The 22,302-nt window shown below is 42.5% G+C and overlaps 1 protein-coding gene across 1 annotated transcript in view; it reads left to right on the top strand.

Annotated features, from left to right (window-relative positions):
• wnk4a (WNK lysine deficient protein kinase 4a) overlaps positions 1-22,302 on the top strand; it is a 94,075-nt gene extending 71,773 nt beyond the window's left edge. The window contains exons 11-19 of the mRNA XM_072487293.1: positions 1,886-2,002; positions 4,699-4,863; positions 6,438-6,495; positions 8,940-9,077; positions 11,233-12,266; positions 13,347-13,443; positions 17,002-17,512; positions 17,871-18,073; positions 20,974-22,302. Coding sequence (XP_072343394.1) covers positions 1,886-2,002; positions 4,699-4,863; positions 6,438-6,495; positions 8,940-9,077; positions 11,233-12,266; positions 13,347-13,443; positions 17,002-17,512; positions 17,871-18,073; positions 20,974-21,008 — 2,358 coding nt within the window. The 3' untranslated portion in view covers positions 21,009-22,302. The remainder of the gene's footprint in view (positions 1-1,885; positions 2,003-4,698; positions 4,864-6,437; positions 6,496-8,939; positions 9,078-11,232; positions 12,267-13,346; positions 13,444-17,001; positions 17,513-17,870; positions 18,074-20,973) is intronic.

Raw genomic sequence — 22,302 nt, 5'->3', positions numbered from 1 at the left:
CACAGTACAGGCCCTTCAGCCCACGATATTGTGCCGGTCATTTATTCTAATCTAAGATCAACCTAACCTACACCCCAATTTACTGCTGTCCATGTGCCTGTCCAAGAGTCGCTTAAATGTCCCTAATGACACTGACTCCACCACCTCTGCTGGCAGTGCATTCCACACACCCACCACTCTCTGTGTAAAGAACCTACCTCTGACATCTGCCCTATACCTTCCTCCAATGACCTTAAAATTATGTCCCCTCGTGACAGCCATTTCCACCCTGGGGAAAAGTCTCTGGTTAGCCACTCTATCCGTGCCTCGCATCACCTTGTACACCTACTTGTGACAATCAAGATTGGGGGCGTCATTCTCTGACCCCCCGCCGGGTCGGAGAATGGCCGCTGGCCGCCGTGAATCCTGCCCCCGCCCCTGCCGAAGTCTCCGGTACCGGAGATTGGGCGGGGACGGGAATCGGGCCGCGCCGGTTGGCGGGACCCCCCGCTCAATTCTCTGGCCCGGATGGGCCGAAGTCCCGCCCAGAAATTGCCTGTCCCGCCGGCGTAAATCAAAGCTGGTATTTACCGGCGGGACCAGGCGGCGTGGGCGGGCTCCGGGGTCCTGGGGGGGGGGGGGGGCAGGGCGATCTGACCCCGGGGGGGGGGGTGCCCCCACGGTGTCCTGGCCCGCGATCGGGGCCCACCGATCCGCGGACGGGCCTCCGCAACGGTCTCCACCATGGCGGAGGCGGAAGAGACTCTCCCCACTGCGCATGCACGGGAAACTGTCGGCGGCCGCTGACGCTCCCGCGCATGCGCCGCCTTTCCGCGCCAGCTGGCGGGGCACCAAACGCCATTTCCGCCAGCTGGCGGGGTGGAAATCCCTCCGGCGTCGGCCTAGCCCCTCAATGTTGGGGCTCGGCCCCCAAAGATGCGGAGCATTCCGCACCTTTGGGCCGGCGCGATGCCCGTCTGATTGGCGCCGTTTTTGGCGCCAGTCGGCGGACATCGCGCCGTTGGGGGAGAATTTCGCCCTATATATTTTTTTTTAAATTTTGAGTACATATGTGTGGTGTCTACATAATACATGCTCTTCCCACCATCGGTTCCATGGTGTAATGGTGAACACGTGTGGAGTCTACATAATACATGCTCTTCCCACCATCGGTTCCATGGTGTAACGGTGAGCACTCTGGTCTTTAAATCCAGCGATCCGAGTTTAAATCCCAGTGGAAGCATTCATCATACATGCTCTTCCCATTGGTACTGGCCAAAATATTCCTGCTGGCCTATATCCTTTCTGGGATTGCCTCCCCCAGGCCCACACTGTTGGCTCCATCCATGTCGGAACTGACTGATTTCTCACTCTTGCAGTAAGAAAGGAGCGTGAAATACCAGTCTGTCCTGCCTTTGTCACCAGATTTATAGAAATCAGGGGCGAAATTCTCCTACCCGCCCCGCCACATTTCTGCTCCGACCGGCCGGAGTCTCCGTAACACCGGCCGGTCAATGGGGTTCCCCATTGTGGGGCAGCCCCACGCCGTCGGGAAACCCCCGGGCGCCGGCAAAACGGAGACTCCCGCCGGCGGAGAATGACGCCCAAGGCCTATATCATAAAATAACTCGGGCCTCGCAGCGACAGGTGGATTTTGCCCATCGACTCTCCATGTTACACTAAAGCAAAAATTAGTTCCTTTATCTTGTCTTCTGTTCTTTAGCTCTTGCATTTGTTTTTAAATTTGTTTGCATTTATGTTGATTTAAATTTGTTTATATCACTATCCTTGCAATGATCCTAAAATGTAGGTCACAAGGAAATATCTGCATCTTATACTGTCAATGCAGATCATTGTGTCACATGTCACACAAGCTCATTGTTAATGGCTTCCATTCCTGCTGCAGATTTCAGACAAAGGGGATCGTGTGGTAGAGTGCCAACTCCAGACACACAACAACAAAATGGTAACATTCAAGTTCGATTTAGAAGGAGACTCACCTGAAGATATTGCCGCCGTTATGGTAGGTAAATCATGAGAAAGGTCTTTTTTTTCCCAGGAAACACTGGATGTGAAATCAGCCTTCGGCAATGGCGATAGAACAGTGGTTCTCAGGAGTGTGGCCTGCGGACCACTGGTGGTCTATGAGGATCCTCTAGGTGGTCCGCGGGCTGGTCCAAAATGCAAGTCACCAATGCGCAACAGTATGTCTGAGGCTGTCGAGAAAACAGGCCAGAACCCTTATCCCCACCGCTCATGTATATTTGCACAACAAAATGGCTGCTGTGTGTGTGAGGCACTTGTCATAAACACAAACAACAATAATGTTGTTTTATAAGCAAGATTTATGTTGCTATTAATTAAGTTTAATATATATGGAAGATGAGTATTGGTTTTTCAGAAATTTATTGTAGTGATTTGATGATATATTAGAATATATTAAATTAGTGGGTTCTCGAATGTTTATAACGTGAAAATATTTGTACTTTTGTTCTGACATGAATGAATAATTTACTTTACGATCTTAATAAAAAAAGATTCACATACATTACATTAAGTAGTGGAAAAATATTTATGGTTTCCATATGTTCTTGTTAATTCTGCTGAGTTTTTTGTGCTGGCACGTGAATGCGAGTAGGGCAAGATCGTTAGGTGATACTTGCCTAAGTGATCCCAGGACAAAAATATTTGAGAACACGATGAAAGAACATCAACCATTATGAAGTCAATGGCAAACACAATTGTGTGGCCTACGGAACAGACTTCTTTTAAATGAATTCATAGAATGTGGATGTTGCTGGCAAGACTGCCATTTATTGTCCATCCCTAACTGGTGGTGAGACACCTTCTTGAATACAACATGAGTGACTGGCTAGTCAATTTCAGAGGGCCGTTTACAGCCAACCACATTGCTGTGCGACTAGACTGGGTAAAAACAGATTTCCTTCTCTAAAGGACATTACCGAACGAGACAGATTTTCACAACCATCAAGCAGTTTTGTGGTCAACAACTTTTACTAAAGCTGTTACTAGATGTTTATTTATTTAATTAAATTTAAATTCTCCAGCTGCAATGCTGAACTTGTATCTCTGAATTATTAGTCTCCGAATTGCTAGTTTACTAATGTATCCACTGTGCTTCGGTACCCCTCATTGTAACCCATTTTTTGTCGTCAGTAGTGGACTCGCCAACACTAAGGGCATTCAAATGGTCATTGGATAGACATATGGACGATAAGGGAATAGTGTAGATGGGCTTTAGAGTGTTTTCACAGGTCGGCGCAACATCGAGGGCAGAAGGGCCTGTACTGCGCTGTAATGTTCTATGTTCTATGTCATCAAAGACAAATTACATTCCCAGTAATCCTTTTACCCGTCCAGCTCTGAAATTGTGCAGTGCTGTTTAAAAACTCTGTAAGGCCTTAATGTTATGATAAATTATTCTTTTAATCTTGCCACCTTTTTCATTCTTCTCTCTTTCTCCATTTTTTCACCCTTTACTCGCATTATAAATCAAAATTCAGTGGCCAAGTCATGGGAGGCAGTGGCATAGTGCTATTGTCGATGGACTAGTAATCCAGAGATCCAGGACGATGATCTGGGGACTGGGTTCAAATCCCACCACGGCAGGTGATGGAATTTAAACTCAATAAAATATTTGGAATTAAAAGTCTAATTATGACCATAACAACCACTGCTGATTGTTGTAAAAACCCATCTGGTTCACTAATATCCTTTAGGGAGGGAAATCTGCCATCCTTACCTGAACATGTGATTCCAGACCATCAACAATGTGGTTGACTCTTCATGAATGGGATTCGTTCAACCATTAAAAGTAAAAACTGCCAACAAGATGCTGATTCGATTTGAAATAAATGACCCTGTCACTTTGGACAGTCCTTTAACCATGAGCATTCCATAGATAGTTTGGCCTCTGCTCTCAGTCAGTCACTAAGAAACAGCAGGGTGGAGACACCACTTCCAATTCCCTACCTCACTGGGAAGTGCCTGGTTTCCACTTGGTATCTCCTTACAGAACTGTAGCTGTGATCAGGAGCAAAGGAGAATTGAATAACTTCTGCTTTGGGGTTATTGCACTAGTGGAGGATTTGCATTTGCCCAGTAGAAATAACATGCCAAATTTTGAGTTCATTGTTTGAATGCAGTTCAAAACAACAATTGTTCTTTCAGGAAGTAAAGAGAAGGCTTTAACGATATTATTGAAGCATATTTCATGGTATTACTGAAGCACAGTGGTTAGCACTGCTGCCTCACAGCGCCAGGGACCCGGGTTCGATTCTGGGTAACTGCCTGTGTAGAGTTTGCACCTTCTCCCCCTGTCTGCGTGGGTTTCCTCCGGGTGCTACAGTTTCCTCCCACAGTCCAAAGATGTCCAGGTTAGGTTGATTAGCAATGTTAAATTGCCCCTTAGTGTCCAAAGATATGTAGGTTAGGTTAAGGGGTTATTGGGATAGGGTGGGGGAGTGTGCTTGGGTAGAGTATACATTGATGGTCGGTGCAGACCCTATGGGCCGAATGGCCTCCCACTGCACTGTAGGGATTCTATGGTCTGTTAATCAGATTACTGAAGTGTTTGGTTAAAGCAGTGGAATGGAACACTAGTGAGGTGTGAGGCGCTCTCCAAAAGTTTGTGTTACTTCTTGTATCTTTGCCATGATCAGTGGCTCTGTGGACTGATTTTTACTGTGGTGTTTTCAGATCAGTAGGGAGTTCATTCTACTGTCAGAAAAGGATGGTTTTGTCAGCAAGCTTCAAGAAATCATACACAAAGCAGAAGCTGTATTAAAGAAGGATATTCACGGGGACCACAGCACTGATAAAGTTAGTAAGCAGTCAAGTACTGCCAGTTCCCATGATTCTCAGGTAAGGAGCACGCTAAGATTTTTAAATTTATTTTTATATTTGAAAAATGACGTGGGTGTCATTGGCTAGGTCAGCATTTCCTGATGCCCATCGCTAATTACCCTTAAGACGGTGATGGGGAGCCACCTTTTCGAACAGCTGCAATTCCATGTTATTAGTTAGAAATAAAAGAACTATTAACTATTTTTAGTTTCCTTATAAAGCATGAAACCATTGGAACATTCTTCTTTATCTCCCTTACCATAGGATCATTCATTTTCGTACCTTGCATAATAAAGATGATAGCATATTTATTAACAGATGTGGGAAGAGAGTCTAATTACTATGCTCCCCTTTGTTTTGCTCTGTTCCATGAATTTATCTTGGCTAAGTGTCTTTAGACTGTATAAAATAATTCGTGATAAAATCATGTTATATTGCCAGTAGTGGTCCATCAAAACCTAAAGTACAGAATGGCGGCTGGTGTTTACTGTCGGTTGTGAGGCAGTTTGAGGGGCTGACATGAAGCGGCTGCTCCCGGTGACGCTGCTGCTTCTGCTGTCGCTGGCCCGGGGCAACCAGCCCCTCCAGCCCAGGGAATGTGAAGCACACAGGGAATGAAATACATGAAGGAAGACTGGCATGCAGCAAGTGGTGCATTGTAACATTTTTTGTACATGTGTGCATTGGATTTCTGGAGAGATTTTACAAATATTTGAAAGCGCAGGATGTGGATCCGACACTTGGAATGGTAGTAAATGAACTGATGCTAATGTGTGAACATACCAAAGGAAAGGAGCACCGCCTGTGCTACTATGTTGGAGCAACAAGTAATGCCGCAACTAAAATTGTGAATGAAATAGCCCGTCCTATGAGTGCACATGTACCGGTCCTGAAGATTTGTGAAAAACTGAAAAGGAAAGACATGCAGATCTGTGAACTGAAATATGCTAAGAAATTGAAATAGAATAAAGCTGAACTAAGCAGACTGTGAGTGGCAGAGCTGAAGAGGATTCTCGATGACTGGGGAGAGAAATGCATAGCGTGTGTGGAGAAAGTAGAGTTAATCAATTTGATCTTGGAATTAGCACGGAAAGACCTCACTGATGAACTAGATGTCAATTTTGATCCATGAAGAATTACCTACATTTTTAAAAGGAAAACTGGACCTCAGCAATGTTATTAAGTATATGTATGGTGCATGCCATGGATATGGTATACCATAAAGATAAATTTACCATTAAAAAAAAAAAAACCTTTTTTGAAATAAATAAGCACCTACATGTTACAAAATGGACAAAGGAATGTCATATGAATGTCGTAAGTCTGGTATTACCAGTAAGAGATTCTAGCTTAGTGAGTGGTCTGAAAACTATGTATACATGTAACCTGCTAACTGATAGGTAAATACTATAATACTGCTTTCAGGTGGCTGAAAAGGGAATGTCCTATTAAAATGATCCCGTCCGGGCTCTGTGATTTGATCATTTTATTAATATCCATATATATTTTTCTGTAACCTAAATAAGTGAATAACAACAGCCAGTTTCTAAATGAGTCATGCATTTGTGATAACATCGTCTCGTGTTCCACAGGGAGAAGAAAGGTTAAACCAGGCGCCACATCCCACATTACTGTCTTCAGCTTCAAGAGGTGAGCTAACCAATTGATGCCTTTTTTGTCGGCGTCACAGAATTGACCTTTACATCCATTGTAGCTTTACAGCGGTATTTACACTCCGATACTGGCAGTTTTGGGTTGTGGACTTGTGTCCAGTAGGAACTGGGCTGTCAATGCAGCGTAGAAGAAGGCCAGTCATTCAGCCCATCCCACATATTGGCTGGCTCCAGTCGTTTGTTCTTTTCCCATAATTTCTCCCTTTCAAGTACATATCCAATTCCTATTTGAAAGTCACTACTGACTCTGCCACCACCACTCTTTCAGGCAATGCATTCCAGATCATCATATTTAGCGCCATGTCTGTTTAAAAAGAAAAGCTCCTTGTGTGTGTTTCAAAAAAAAAAACAAAGCGCCTCATCAGATCTTCTAGGGGTCAAGTCTGTTAAATCTGGTTACTAATGATGCATAATATTTTGCTCAACTTAGTTACCACTTTCTATCTGAGGGGTTAAAACAAAAGGAATATTATGTTGATTTGCATACTTCAAATAAGTTTGAATTTTAAATAGGTCAAGTTATCCAAGTAAATGTCAGTGGTGAAATTAGCAAATTGTCATGCCTCAACCTATTTATTCTACCCAAAATAAGCTAATGGGCGAAATTCTCCAGTATGGGCGCGATGTCCGCCGACCGGCGCCAAAAACGGCGCTAATCAGTCCGGCATCGCGCCGCCCCAAAGGTGCGGAATCCTCCGCATCTTGGGGGGCCCAGCCCTAACCTTGAGGGGCTAGGCCCGCGCTGGACTGACTTCCCCCCCGCCAGCTGGCAGTAAAGGCCTTTGGTGCCCTGCCAGCTGGCGCGGAAATGACATTTCCAGGCGGCGCATGCGCGGGAGCGTTAGTGGCCGCTGACAGTTTCCCGCGCATACGCTGTGGAGGGATTCTCTTCCACCTCCGCCATGGTGCAGACCGTGGCGAAGGCGGAAGGAAAAGAGTGCCCCCACGGCACAGGCCCGCCCGCGGATCGGTGGGCCCCGATCGCGGGCCAGGCCACCGTGGGGGCACTCCCCGGGGCCAGATCGCCCTGCGCCCCCACCCCAGGACCCCGGAGCCCGCCCGCGCCGCCTTGTCCCTCCGGTAAGAGAGGTAGTTTAATCCACGCCGGCGGGACAGGCATTCTAGCAGCGGGACTTCGGCCCATCCGGGCCGGAGAATCGCAGTGGGGGGGGGCCGCCAACCGGCGAGGCCCGTTTCCCGCCCCCGCCAAATCTCCGGTGCCGGAGAATTCCGGCAGGGGGTTGGAGAATCTCGCCCAATATTTCTATTTTAAAAATGTTCTAATAGTCTCAGCCATACAATATTACATTGCAGCCTGAAAAGACCGAGAACTACTTCGAAATTGACTGATTTCTGACAGGAAGTTACTGTTAAAGTACTTTTAGACATTGCATACCGTTGGAATAATATGGTATTGACACTGACAGTCTGTGCTACAGCAGATATTCAGTGAGGACTAAACAAAAGCCCTGAGGTTAGTCTCAAAATTGTTCATAAAATTAACCAACACCCTTTCCCCAGTGAAATAGTATGAAAGAGTTCCTTGGAATTAAGCCTAGCCTGTCAGACAAGCAAAAGTAATGAAATAGCAACAGGAAATGCAGGTGAGGAAGCATTTGCGATGAAACGGCATTCCTGTTTCAAGTCGAGCCATGATTTTGCAGAAGAAGCTAAAACGAGGAATAGGCATGAATATGTCTTCATAGAATTACTAGTCCTGAAGGACGTCATTCGGCCCATTGAGCCTGCACCAGCCCTGGAAAGAGCACCCAACTTAAGTTACTTAAGCCCAAACCTCCAGGTCCCTAACCCAGTAACCCCACTTAAACATTTTGGACACTAATGGGGAATTTAGCATGGCCAATCCACCTAACCTGCACATCTTTGGACTGAGGGAGCAAACCGGAGCACCCGGAGGAAACCCACGCAGACACTGGGAGAAAGTGTGAACTCCACATAGACAGTGAACCCTAGTCCCTGGCGCTGTGAGGCAGCAATGCTGACCACTGTGCACCGTCTCGTCTTAAGATGATAGGTTTAAGTAGCTGCTTCAATGAACCTGAGGTCAGTCATGATAGAATTCCATGAGAAACATTCAGAAACTGAAAGAAATGATAATACTTGGACATTTTAATTTATCTAATAAATTAGTTATTAAATTTTGATGCCTATTTAGTCTCTGGCATGACTGAAAATTATAATCTTTGAATGCACTGCCAGTACATTTTGTTTTCAGTATAATTTGGCAGGAATTATTTTCTTGGAGAAAAGATAATGAAGAAATTGCTTTTGGTTCTGTGGCAAAACATTAGCATAAAGCACGACACAGGATTGTCAAATAACGATGCCAGTCTGAACTTGTTGCTAATATATACAATATTAAATTGCAGTACCTAATTTGATCTTTTCATTCCATGTTAGATGAAGGGACTGCCTCTCTCAGTCATGTGGTAGAATCTGCAACAAGGAAGTTTCTGGTCAGTCCTGTTCCTGAAAATAAGCTGTTGAGTCCTTTGGTAGTTAGCTCGTCAGCTCAGCCTTTTGTCGACACATCGACAGGTACAAATGCCTTACAAAACAAAATTTCTTCAGGTATTGAACATAATAATGCCCAGGTGAAAGGTTTTAGAATGATAATCTGTTCCAGTTTTAATATAATTTTGGTCCCGCTCAAAATTATGGTATACCATAGATGTTACAGAATCGTTACTGGTTGCATAAAATGGATTCTATGTGGTTCTCCACCTGGAAATTTCTGCCTTTGTTTCAGATACTGTAGCCTTTATTAAAAATCACAGGAGTAGGGAAGGGGATGGCATGATGGTCTCTCGCCTCTGGGACCTGGAACTGAATCGAGCTCAGACGAGGGGTCATAAACCTTTGCATAGAAATCAGTTCCTGCCACCCTGCCAGTGCAAACTGGTGCAGGTTATCCCTGAGCAGTATCGTGCAGGCCTATGGGCTCAGGGATGTTAAAACCAGTTCCCTCGGGAGCTAGGATAATGTTGGCATAATGCAATGTTAGCGGTAGTCCTCTGGTAGATCGCTGGAGAGGGAGAAGTCTTGCTCTTCCCAGCGCCTTGCATTGTGAGCAGTTCCAACATTATTCAATAGTTTAAATATACAGCTAACTATCCGATAGGCATTTGGTTATCTGTATGAACATTCTCCACAATAGAAAGTAAGCTTTTTGTATGAATGTATTGCTTCTATCTTAACGTCATTGGAATTTGATAATGTACAGCAATTCTTGTAAATGTTGGATGACTCAGCACCAGAAATAAAAGAATGTCAACGTTAAGCAATGGAATGCTTTCTACTTTGGGCAGTTGGGGCCAGCATCATTTATTCCTCGATATATTATACCTAGATGATCACTCATTATTCAGCAGCTCCAAATGCAAATAGCACCTCCGCTGCTCTAATGTGTCATATTGCCTTTCTTGTAACATACACCCAGCAGTCTGAATGAGATTTCGAAAATAGTGGCACAGTTCCCAATTTAGCCCAGCTATCAACATTTAACATTGCAACTTTACCAGCAAACACAGAGACAAGGGAGGGGACATTCTGCCTGTTTTCAGATGGGACATGGTTTGGGGCAGGGAGGGGGAATGGTTTGTAGGGGGGGCACAGATTCTTATTTAAGGGCCAACCTTCCAAATCTGATCCCTGATGAGAACAGCAAAAATTATAGGCATGATTTAACAGAAAGGTTTCTTAAGTGGCACTGCTCCTGTGATTTTTAATAAAGACAGAAACGTCCAGAAACATTTGGGTTGAATTTTAGTGCCAAGGTCCCGATTCAATTGCTGGGCTGAATTACAAGTCAGGAATCCAAAGTGTGGCAGTTGGAGCCCAGGGGAGATTTTTGAGGAGGCAAACAATTAAGAGGCCGTCTGCAGGAGCAGCTCCACACCTGGGAGGGCCAAAGATTGTGGCGGAGGTTAAGTTGCCAGCATCCCCACCAGGAGAGGTGCTCGCTGCTAGTGTCTATGGGGAACGAGGATACCTCAAGATGGAGGTACGCTCTGAACAGTTGTAAATTGAAACAGTGGCCCCAACTGCCAGGCTATGATGTCTGAGGAGGAGGCAGGAGGCCATTACTGTTCGATCTATGGGTTCCATCCATATGGTGGGGAGGGGTGGCGGGATGGGTGAAGTGCAGTCTGTTGCCTGGAGAATCCAGATGGTGTTTGAATAGTTCTAATTGGCTGCCATCCACTTGTGAGTGGGTAGCTGTCATCTTCCCCACCCCGCCACCCCCCAGGAGCCATCTCCCTGAAAATATGCCAGAATCAGGGACCGGTAATAAGAGATTGCCCGCATGCCCACCTCCAAAACTGCTCTGCTTTGGGATGCTAATTCTACCCATTCAGTCACCATCTGCAAAGAAAACAGATGACGTAACATTTTCTGTGTGGATCCTTTGTTTCTGAACCTGAAACAGCGTTTTCTGCCTTGTTAAGAATTCCCCAAATTGTCTTTCATCAAACTCACTTTAAAATATAACACCCTATTACTTGTTTACTAATGTACTGTGATTAAAATGTATTTCTTTCTGATTGTACATTCTGAGCGGGTACTTCAGAGGAAACAAGAACCGCTCTTAGTACTCATACCTGCAAAAGATATTAAACGTGAGGGTTTTGATTGTAGCTTTGCGAAGAGTTTCTTAAATTGACTGAACTGCCATTACTTTATTTTCCTGCAGCTTCATCAAACATGTTCAGACAGCCCAGAGCAATGGCACAACCAATTTCAACAGGCTATACATCAGGAGCAACATTTAGTAATGTGACACTTAACAATTATAATCCAATTCAGGTCTCTGATAATGAACACAGTGGAACTGAGCTGTTTATATCTACACCATCGCAGAATTTCAAGCCAGTACTAATGTCTCTACCTACTGCTACTTATGCTTCGAACACCCTTCAAAACCTAGCACTGAATCAGCAGGGAAGCCCACAATACGTCGTGCAAAGAGAACTTCCGATAAAGGTTGCAGGGAATGTTGGGGGAGACATGCCACAATTTTTACAGTCGCAGGGTAATAGCTGGTCACCAACCACACAGCCCTTGTCTCTCTTGGCTGATGTGCTATCCTTGATGTGCGTGGGTCATCTGGCCCTTACAATCCTACCAAGCCCTTCTTTACAATTTCCATTGATGTCCCCCAGTGGCAACATTGCTTCTCCAATCTCTCCGCCTGCCAACATTTCCAGACTACCTCATCTTCCATCGCCAGAAATAAATATTGGACAACAGCCAAATAATGCCGAGAATGGTGGCATGGCAAGTCTAGAAGGGCAACTTGGATCAATTTTTCCTGAGTGCAACAGATCTCCAGAGATGCTCCACAACTTCAGCCACGTACTGCGGACATCCAGTTCTGAACGTGGTCACATGGTAGCATCAAGCAAAGAAACTGACGGCAGGCCAACATCTTTAGGTGTCCAGGGTACCCCACACCAGAATGAAAAAACTCCAACAGCTTTTATGTCAACACCCACCGCAATACCAGTCGCTAACATGTGCTCTCCATCATCAGCACATCCTCCATTTTATTCACATCCCAGTCCGATACTTAATCTTGCAAGTTCTTTTCCGCCACATCAGAATCTAGGAAATTATGTACATTCCAATTTCTGTGAAAGCACAGTAGTTTCACCTCCGATGCCTCACGTTACTGTTACAGGTCTTATAAGTGGCTCAACTAAAGAACTAGAGATTAGACAGTTAGCGGTAAGTAGAATTTCTAATAAGTACAATTAATTTAGAACTCTAAATTAATGTTTAATTTCCGATATGTATAATTGAGATTGGTAACTCTCCATACTGATCTGTAATGTAATATTGCTTTCATTCAATGACAATGACTCATAATTAAAGGGAACAGTAACATTCATGAAATTAAAATAAGAAATGCTGGATAAACTCAGCAGGTCTTGCAGCATCTGTGGAGAGAACAAAGTTATCGCTTCGAGTCCATATGACCCTTCTAAGAACTGATTCCTCCCACAAGTCCTGAAAAATGTGCCGTTAGGTCATTTAGACATGCTGAATTCTCCCTCTGTATACCCGTACAGGGTGCCAGAGTGTGCTGACTAGGGGATTTTCACAGTAACTTCATTGCAGTGTGAATGTAAGCCTACTTGTGACAATAATAAAGATTATTATTAGAAGGGTCATATGGACTCAAAACATTAACCATGTTTTTCTCGCCACAGATGCTGCCATGGATTTTTCCAGCTTTTTTGATTTTATTTCTGATTTCCAGCATCTGCAGTATTTGCTTTTAGTAACCATTATGACCCTGGACTAATAATCCAGAGTCCTAAATTAATGTTCCAGAGACTGGAGTTCAAATTCCACCATGACAGGTGGAGAATTTCAATTCCGTTAATAAATAAATCTAGAGTATAAAGCTGGTGTTGTTAAATGTGGCGGGGACTGCCAGATTGTCTTTGAATCCCATCTAGCTCCCACCTGCCTGTTAGGAAAGAAATCTGCTGGCCTTACCTGGTCTGGCCCATAATGTGACTCCAGACTCCCAACTGCCTTCTGAAATGGCCCAACAAGCCACTCGTTTACTCCAATTATTGATAGAAACTAAATGCTCGGCTTTCCAGGAGCACGCACATACCGCAAACAGATTTTAAATTTTTTTAAATTGAAATGACAACAATGCAACAATCAATCTGATCCCACTACTGCCTTGCGAATCAGTTCTGTTCAGAATTATATTTTAATGAACGTGTGACAAAAATGCTCATCTTGCATGATTTTGATTTATATTTATGTAAATCTTTTTTTTTTTTACAGTTGCTGGACAGAAGTAAGAAAAATATATCATCGTTGATTATAACTGAAGCCCTATCATCACAGGCAGGAAAATTACCATTGCCTCCTATTACTGAGGGTAAGTAACGACTACATCTGCAATATGTTTCAAAGTTACATTGCTTCAATTTTTGTGAATTGTTTTCTTAGTGTTTCATTTCCAGCCAGTTGTTCCTACCATCTCATTCTTTCATCCACTTACAGCTGGTCTCATTTGTAACTTCTATGATGGTTCCATATAGCTGCAGTATTTTTATTTTTGAAACAGTGGTTTCTAAATGTAAGAAGTAGTGGATGGGATTTTGAGCCTGTGTGTTAGCCGTCAGCGAGAACAGCGACGTGGATGGAAAACGTGGCGAGAATTGGAAAGGCGAGATAGTTTTGTCCCATTTTTCCAGGCTCTTCGCTGATAGCATAATGGGAATTCTGGGAACCTCATTCAAATACATTAACGACCCCCCCCCACCCAATATTCATTGGTCCACCGGTGCAAGGTGCAACAGCTGTATAAAAATGAGAATCTAGCGACCTTGCTTCTGAAGGGGATTTTGGAGGTGAGTGCTCAGGTCACCATCACCCTCCAAGGTGCCAATTAGAGCCGGCACCGGAGTCCAGATAAGTTCAGAAATGAAAGTGACTAGTATAAGAAATGGTGATGCACAGACCTTGCAACTTATATTGTAATTGCCAAGTTATAAAATTAATCATTTTATTCTCCGTAAGAACATTTAGTGAGTTTAGAAATGTTCTTTTGGCTTCCAGGAAATGAATTTTGACTAAATAATTGAAAAGAACAAAGGTGTATTTTAGAAGCTAATATGCTATTTTAGTGCGGGCGGCACGGTATCACAGTGGTTAGCACTGTTGCTTCACAGTGCCTGGGACCCAGGTTCGATTCCCTGCTTGGGTCACTGTTTGTGGGGAGTCTGCACGTTCTCCCCGTGTCTGCATGGGTTTCCTCCGGGTGCTCCAGTTTCTTCCCACATGTCCCAAAAGACATGCTTGTTAAGTGAACTGGACATTCTGAATTCTCCCTCAGTGTACCCGAACAGGCGCCGGAGTGTGGCGACTAGGGGATTTTCACAGTAACTAGTAGGCAGTGTAAGCCTACTAGTGACACTAATAAAGATTATTATGCAAAAATAAAACCATCGTTTTTTTTCCCCTTCCCTTCAATGTAAAGCTAAGTAACAAGCTCTCGAAGTTTTCTGATATTTGGGTGAGAAGAGATATTAATCTCATTAGTTGTTGCTATTAGCAAATGTCTGTAGTTCAGGAAGAAAACCAAGACTATATATTTTTTTAAACTTGAGTACCCAATTCATTTTTTCCAATTAAAGATCCATTTAGTGTGGCCAATCCACCTACCTTGCACATCTTTGGGTTGTGGGGGTGAGGCCCACGCAGACAGAGGGAGAATATGCAAACTCCACACGGAGTGTTACCCAGGGCCGGGATCGAACCCAGGTCCTCGCCGCTGTGAGGCAGCAGTGCTAACCACCATGCCGCCCCTGAAAACCAAGGCTATTTACATAGCCAAGATTAGAAATAAATTAACATTAAGTAATGCTTAAAAATGATTAATCTGACAAGCTCCTGATTCATTTTGCGTAGAATGGAATGTTTTGTACATTCAAATATGTTGATATAAAATGAGATTGATCCTATTAGAGTCGATCGGCCTTTACTGCAGGCAACACTGCACTTCAAACAATCTAGCTGTACATTTGATATCCAAAAGGCGACACTGAATGTATCCTATTTTAAACAAGAGGCACATTATTTGAATCTTGGTCTGAAAAAAACAAGGTCGCTAGTATGATTATTCAAATAATAAATTGTCATAGTTTAGTAGCCACGTGCATTGAAAGAGGAAGCACAATATTGGACCTGCCAACTAATTGCCCAGGCTTTTCACCCTGTCAAATTGCTCGATCTCCACCCTCCGCCATCTTGTTTTTCCCCCCCTCGTTTCTGCCGCTGCTCCAAAGCCACTTTTTCCCCCCGCTCCACTTCTGGTTCCCTCCATACACAACGGAAGGGGGACCTTGCTCTCACCTTCCCACATGGGAATCGGTCGAAAAATTTCCGTTGGGGCTCCTCTGGAGAGCCCAAAAGTCCGTTCTAGCGGGAGCCACCGAAATGTGCGGCTTAGCTCCGTATCGCCGCAACTGGAAGTTTCCCTGTCAAATTGCTGACCAACTAGCAAGCTGATTGGGAGTTAGCTGGATTAATTTACTGAGCGGCAAGTCTGAGGATCGGAGGCTGGAAGAATGAGGCTTCAAAGTCAGAGCTATCGGTAGTTGTGTGCTAGAGCTGGAAGAGCAACCAAAAAGGATGTTGGCAGAGTTCAGAATATTGGAGTGAGCTGATATGGGCAGGAGTCTGACCAGCACCAAAAAGGATGAAATAGTTCTATATTGTGGATTCCGTGCTACAAGATACAACTTGCCTGCTAAGCAGCTGAATACGTCTGCTACTCTGGTAATGTTTTCCCCATGCCAAGAAGTTGGATTCCATTTCCTTCAGGTGCTCAGGTTTCTTCCCACAGTCCAAAGATGTGCAGGTTAGGTGGATTGGCTATGCTAAATTGCCCCTTGGTGTCGAAAAGGTTAGGTGGGGTTAGTGGGATAGGGTCGGGGCATGGACCTAGGTAGGGTACTCTTTCCAAGGGTCGGTGCAGACTCAATGGACCAAATGGCCTCCTTTTGCACTGTAGTGATTCTATGATCCTCTACAGCCTGAAACCTACTAAGGTGGATGATCTATTAGCTGCTTGTTGGTATAGTTCCACCTGCCATAATGCGACAAGTTACATCAACAGTAGAATGGACAAAGCAAACCTGTGATCCTCCTCATCCTCTGAGCCGGCAACAAAGTCAAGGGGAAGCTTCTTGTATACCATCCAGCCTCTACTGTGCTCCTCACAGCTGATGGTTTGCTGATCAGTTAATGCAGCTACAAATAAAGGAAGAAGAGCCTTCTAATGACCCAGAGGGAACCTTACCATTGGGAGCCAGCAAAACATGGCCTTATTTGGCTGTGACTCTATCCTCAGGAAACATGTTGGCGGCTTCAAAACTCTTATTCGCAACTGGGGATACAGCCAAGTGTATCAATTCTGACTGCAGAGAAGAATCCCAAATGATGAAATGTCATCTTGAATGCCCTCCCTCCAGGCCATGCAATCCTGAAGGTCTTGAACTCCTGAGCCAGAGCCTATGTAGAACAGTGTTGAGGGAAAGTGTAGCAACATGACAAGAAGCTGTTTTACAGTCTTTTTTTCTCTTAAGAATATTAATCCTAAATGTTTCTACAAAGCGAGAGCAGATGTTGGCAAATCTGGATCAACCTTGTAATTTAGTTGCCTCATTTCATAAAATAATTTGTAGTTTGTGGAACAGTAATTACTCAGAACATATTACAAAACCACTTCTATTTATTAGTTCAGTGTATAATTATTTTTCACATTCAAATTGTAAGTGGATAACGTGGACATGATTGACTGATTTAGCTATACCTCAAGAAAAACTGTCAGAACACATGGAAATAAATGATTTCTTCTTAGAATATTATAAGAAATATGAAAAACGCTCAGAGGAAGTTAGTTTTAACGATTCTTTTAAATGTTTTACAGAGTTCAAGAATTTTCAGCCATCTGGCTTGCCCCAGCCTCTTACTGTAGGACGTTTTGAAATCTTCAAAACGCAAGATCAAATCAAAGGGGTTTCTCAATTGGCAAATCAGGAAGACACTAAGACAAGAGATCATTTGGTTGCGGAAAACTGTGCTCCTTTGAGACCAACTACGACTCTCTGGGAACCAATGTTGAACGATGGATTGAGTACAGCATTGGGAAGTCAGCAAGATATCTATTCCCTGCCAAGTTCACCCAACCAGGTTGTACAGTGTTCCTTGGGAATCCCTGAGGTTGCTGGTGACAATCACTCTCCAGACAGTAACAAAGTAATGGTTAGTTCAGGAGATGAGAAACAAAATTCTGATTCCAAACTATCAGATGACCACATTGATTCAGTCCCAGTGCATGGATGGATTCAATATTCACGGTCAACTGTCTACATTAGCAGTGACGATACTGAAAGCGACGGTGATGAGATATTTGAAGAGTTGCAAAGCCTGAGAGAAAGGTAAGCTCTTGAGTTACTGTTCTGAAGTATTTGTTGTTCATGGTGCTGTACCGAATGTTTTATTTGGAGTGGGATTATATTTCAAAATATGTTTTCTAAATAGGTGGGGGTATAGTAGTATTGTCACTGGACTAGTAATCCAGAGACGCCGGGGATCTGTATTCAAATCCCACAACAGTTAGTGAAATTTGAATTCAATGGAATTAGAAATTTAATGATGACCAAAAGTCTAAAGATGAGCACGAAACCATTGTCGATTGATACAAGACGAAAAGCTTAGACAGCAATACAAATTTGGTGCTACCCGGTGACCATTTTTGTTGTTTTACTGGCTGAAATACTTGTGTTAATCCAACAGACATATGGCAGAGGTTCAGAAATTGCAGGCAATTCAGAAGAAGGAGATTGAGGAGCTCTATGAAAAGATGGGTAAAGTACCTCCAGCTGGAATAGTATCACCAGCTGCAATCTTAACTGGAAGGCAAAGACGTTTATCCAAGGGAAATTTCAACCCATCCCGTCGTAACAGCTTGCAACGACTTGAGACTTTACAGCAAGCAGGTATCTATAATAACCTAAAGTGAACAACTGCATTTTATGACTAGAAAATGTACTTTTGCTTGATATTTTAGTGCTTTCCCTTGTAAACAATTTAATTTTATTTGGTTAGCTAAAAGAACAATAGTGTTTCATCATCATGTACTGATGATTCAAAGTACATTTGTAAGATCACAGAAGAAATATGGGTTAGGAAAGATATTTAACACTAACTTATATTCAAGTAGCATATTTAATAAAGAACAATGTTCCAATATGCTTCATAGTATAATCAAAAATGGATGCTAGACTGAGATATCAGGCAGGTTGACCAAAAGCTTAGTCAAGGCAATGAATTTATGGGGAGTTTTGAAAGCGGCAGAGAAAGAAAGGTGCCTCCAGGGAATCCTATAGCAAAGCACCTAGATGGCAGAATATTCAGCCACAAATGGTGAAGTAAAGCTCGAGGGCAGAGGGGGAATACATAACAGGCTACAATCAGAGAGAATAGAAAATACCCAGTTTTGGAGTAGGTAGCGGTGGAAGAAATGCAGGACGTGGAGCCATATAGCAGTGAAGGGGTCTAAACAAGATGACATTTTTTAATATGAAGTGTTGAGAGTCTGGTAGTTCAAGTTCTCGTGAATGGAAGTGACAGGGTGAACGGTACTTGATGCAGTTGAGGATTAAGGAAGCAGGGATTTGGATCAGAATAAGTTTATGGAAAGTGAAGGGTGGGAGATTGGCCTGGGCAGCTTCTCATCTAAACTCACACATAAATAAAAGACCCTAGTCCTCCACATCTATTGCAGTACCAACTGTTCCTTAAGTGGGATAAGAGGAGCATTTTCAGGATAGCAACCTGTAACTAGTGGAGTACCACAGGGATCCATGCTGGAACCACAATATATATTAATGACTTGGACGAGGGAAGTGAACGCAATATTGCCAAGTTTGCGGATGACACAAAAATAGGTGGGAAGGTGATGACACAAAAGAATCTACAGAAGATATAGACAGTTAGGTGAATGGGCACAAACTTGGCAGGTGAAACATAATGTAGGAAAATGTGAAGTTATGCACTTTGGTATGAAGAATAAAGGAGATATTATTTAAATAGAGAAAGACTTCAGAAAACAGCACAGAGGGATTTGGGGTCCTCGTGCATAAATCCCCAAAAGCTAGCATGCAAGTTCAGAAGGCAATTGGGAAGACAAATGGAATGTTGGCCTTTATTTCGGTGGGAATGGAATATAAAAATATGAAAATCCTGCTAAAACTATACAAGGCACTAGTTAGACCACACCTGGAATACTGTGAACAGTTTTGGTTCCTTTGTCTAAGGAAAGGTATACTGGCATTGGAGGCAGTCCAGTGAAGGTTCACCAGGTTGATCCCAGGTATGGAGGGATTTTCTTATGAGAGGTTGGGTAGATTGGGTCTGTACTCATTGGAGTTTAGAAAAATGAGAGGTGATTTTATTGAGACATATAGGATTCTCAAGGGGCTTGAGAGGGTTTCCTCTTGTGGGAGAGTCTAGGACCAGAGGGCATAAAGAGTAAGGAATCGGCCATTTAAGACAGATGAGGAGGAATTTATTCTCTGAATGTAGTGATTCTGTAGAATTCTTTACTGCAGAGAGCAGTAGAGGCTGGGTCGTTAATTATGATCAAGGTTGAGATAGATAGTTTTTAAAAATTGAAATTTAGAGTACTCAATTCATTTTTTCCCAATTAAGGGGCAATTTAGTATGGCCAGTCCACCTACCCTGAACATCTTTTGGGTTGTGGGGATGAAACCCACGCAAACATGGGGAGAACGTGCAAACTCCACATGGACAGTGACCCAGGGCGGGATCGAACCTGGGACCTCGGCACCATGAGACAGCAATACGATCCACTGTGCCACCAAGCTGCCCATAGATAGGTTTTTAATCAGTAACGGAATCAAGGGTTATCGGGATAAGATTGGAAAGTAGATTCAGATCAGCCATGATCTAATTTAATGGTGGAGCAGACTCGATGGGTCATACTTATGCTTCTATGTCTTATGATTTCAGAATTTGTCTGTAACTTCATATGTTGCACATGTGTGATGAAGGGCCTCTTGACATTGATCTTAAATTTTCACTGATTAGTTTGAACATGTTTCTTTGTGTAAAATTCCATGATTTAATTTGAAGTAATGCGCCAGATTTTTCCTTCATAGCAACATGGAAATTTGTGGAACATTTGCTTACAATTAGATGTTCCCAGCTATTATTAAGTTAAATGTTTTTCAGTTTTGGTAAATATTAAATTAAATATTATTACAGAAATCCTCCCACGCCATTCTGATGGCTGATAAGAACAGATCATTGTCTGTGGCTCCAGATTCAGCCAATACAGGACTCAATTAGACTTGATATATGCCAGATGGCCTGTTTTCCTTCCTGGAAAATACTTCAATCACATGTCAGACACACAAGCATATATATGAATAATTAAAATGTGTAGAAGAACATGATCAAGCCTGACCCCCTTTGCTTACCCCTTAACCACAGACATAAAGCCAACCTGTGTAAATCATAGCAAAATACGGTGGGAACCATGACACCCAAACAGCTAAGCAATCATATGAACACTTCATTATAAATGAGTGGAATACTTTTTACCCTCAGCAAGGATGAATGTGTGGGCCATTGTACCTGTAAAATGTATTGAATCGTTTAGTACAAAGTTTTCAAGTTAGTGACTGGGAAAAAAATGTGGTATTGCATTCTCAACACTGCCTAATTAAATGGAATCTTGATTTTGGCAAAATTGTTGAATATTGCAAATTGTGTACAGCACCAGAATTAATGACTACTATTGTGAAGTTGAATCAATGCTACAATTCTTAAAAAGACCACATTCTGACGATAAAACTGTTGTATATGTCTGCAGGATTCAGTAGGAGGAATTCCTTAACAGGCAGTTGAAGCTCACAGGATCAACGCTAAACACCATCAGCTGTTGGTGGGAGTCTTTTCCTGAAGACTTCTAAGTTGTACAGAGATGGTCATCAGAAACCAAGGTTCTGTACAATAAATTTAAATGAAATGAAACATGTACTATTCCAACCGCAATAAAGGTCTGTCACTGTTACACCAGTTCTATCTGCAGAATCACCCATTGTTGGTAGACTTATGGATAGTTACTGTAGCTAACAGTTTGGGCTTGGACTATTATACGATGCACACAGTCAGCAGTATAGCCTATGATCTTCAATCACATGTTCAGAAATACTCTGGATGCTCCCCATCAGAAGTTAGTTATAGTAATGGGTGAAATGCCCTTATGATTGTTGCAGCGCAAGATATAAAGATATATCCTGCATTTGATTTTCCTTTAAAAGACTAATTTTTAAAAATGCTAAAATACAAAAACAGTAAGTCCATCAGCAGTTTTAACCAGATTACATTATCTGGCATGAAATGCTTCAACAATGGTCCCTGTTTTAATCAGACACAAAGATCTATGTTTCTGTTCTTGATGATAGTTGATTCAAATATACTGTTTATGACAATTTATTGCAAAGAGAATCTGATCAAATCAGATTAAAAACTGAATGCAGGAAAATAGACTAGATATGAATCTGGTCAGTTTAGAGGAAGTTTGTTAACCTTGCAATGCATATGCAATTCCAAGAGTGCTGGGTGCTAAGCAACCAATATAAATCATTTATGTATTTTTATTTTAAAATATATTCTGCCACTGTCACACTGTTAAAAAAACTACTTTATTAATTGTATGTGCATATGTATATATAAAATTTGGTGTTCGAGTAAATTGTATAAGAATTGCATAATGATAGCTCTAATATTAAAACTATATAAGCAACTTTCTCAAATGGAAGGTAGTGTAATCTATTGTAAATTGTTTTAATCTATCAATTCATCATTTTACATGTACATTAAATGTCAAATAATTATTTTATTGAAGATATTTAATTTTGTAAAATATTTTGTAGTATCTGAATCCAAAGCTGACTGATATAAATTTACATCTGAGAGTAATGCAAGATATTTATATTTGGACAAGATATGATAGTTACTAAAACTATGTTGATCTTGTATTAATTCTTAGAGTTATGTTTATTAATTATGAATGTTCACACCTTTATAGTGGAGATGGAATTTTATTTAATTGTTCAATGATGCCTTTTTGATTGCAATGTCCACTTTAACAAACCTACAAAACATTAAACTTCATATTTATCTGCAATAACGGTAA

This window comes from Scyliorhinus torazame, chromosome 21 (genome assembly GCF_047496885.1).
Source record: "Scyliorhinus torazame isolate Kashiwa2021f chromosome 21, sScyTor2.1, whole genome shotgun sequence".
Taxonomy (NCBI): Eukaryota; Metazoa; Chordata; class Chondrichthyes; order Carcharhiniformes; family Scyliorhinidae; genus Scyliorhinus; species Scyliorhinus torazame.
The sequence above is the reverse complement of the archived record's forward strand: the minus strand, read 5'-3'. Positions and strand labels throughout refer to the sequence as shown.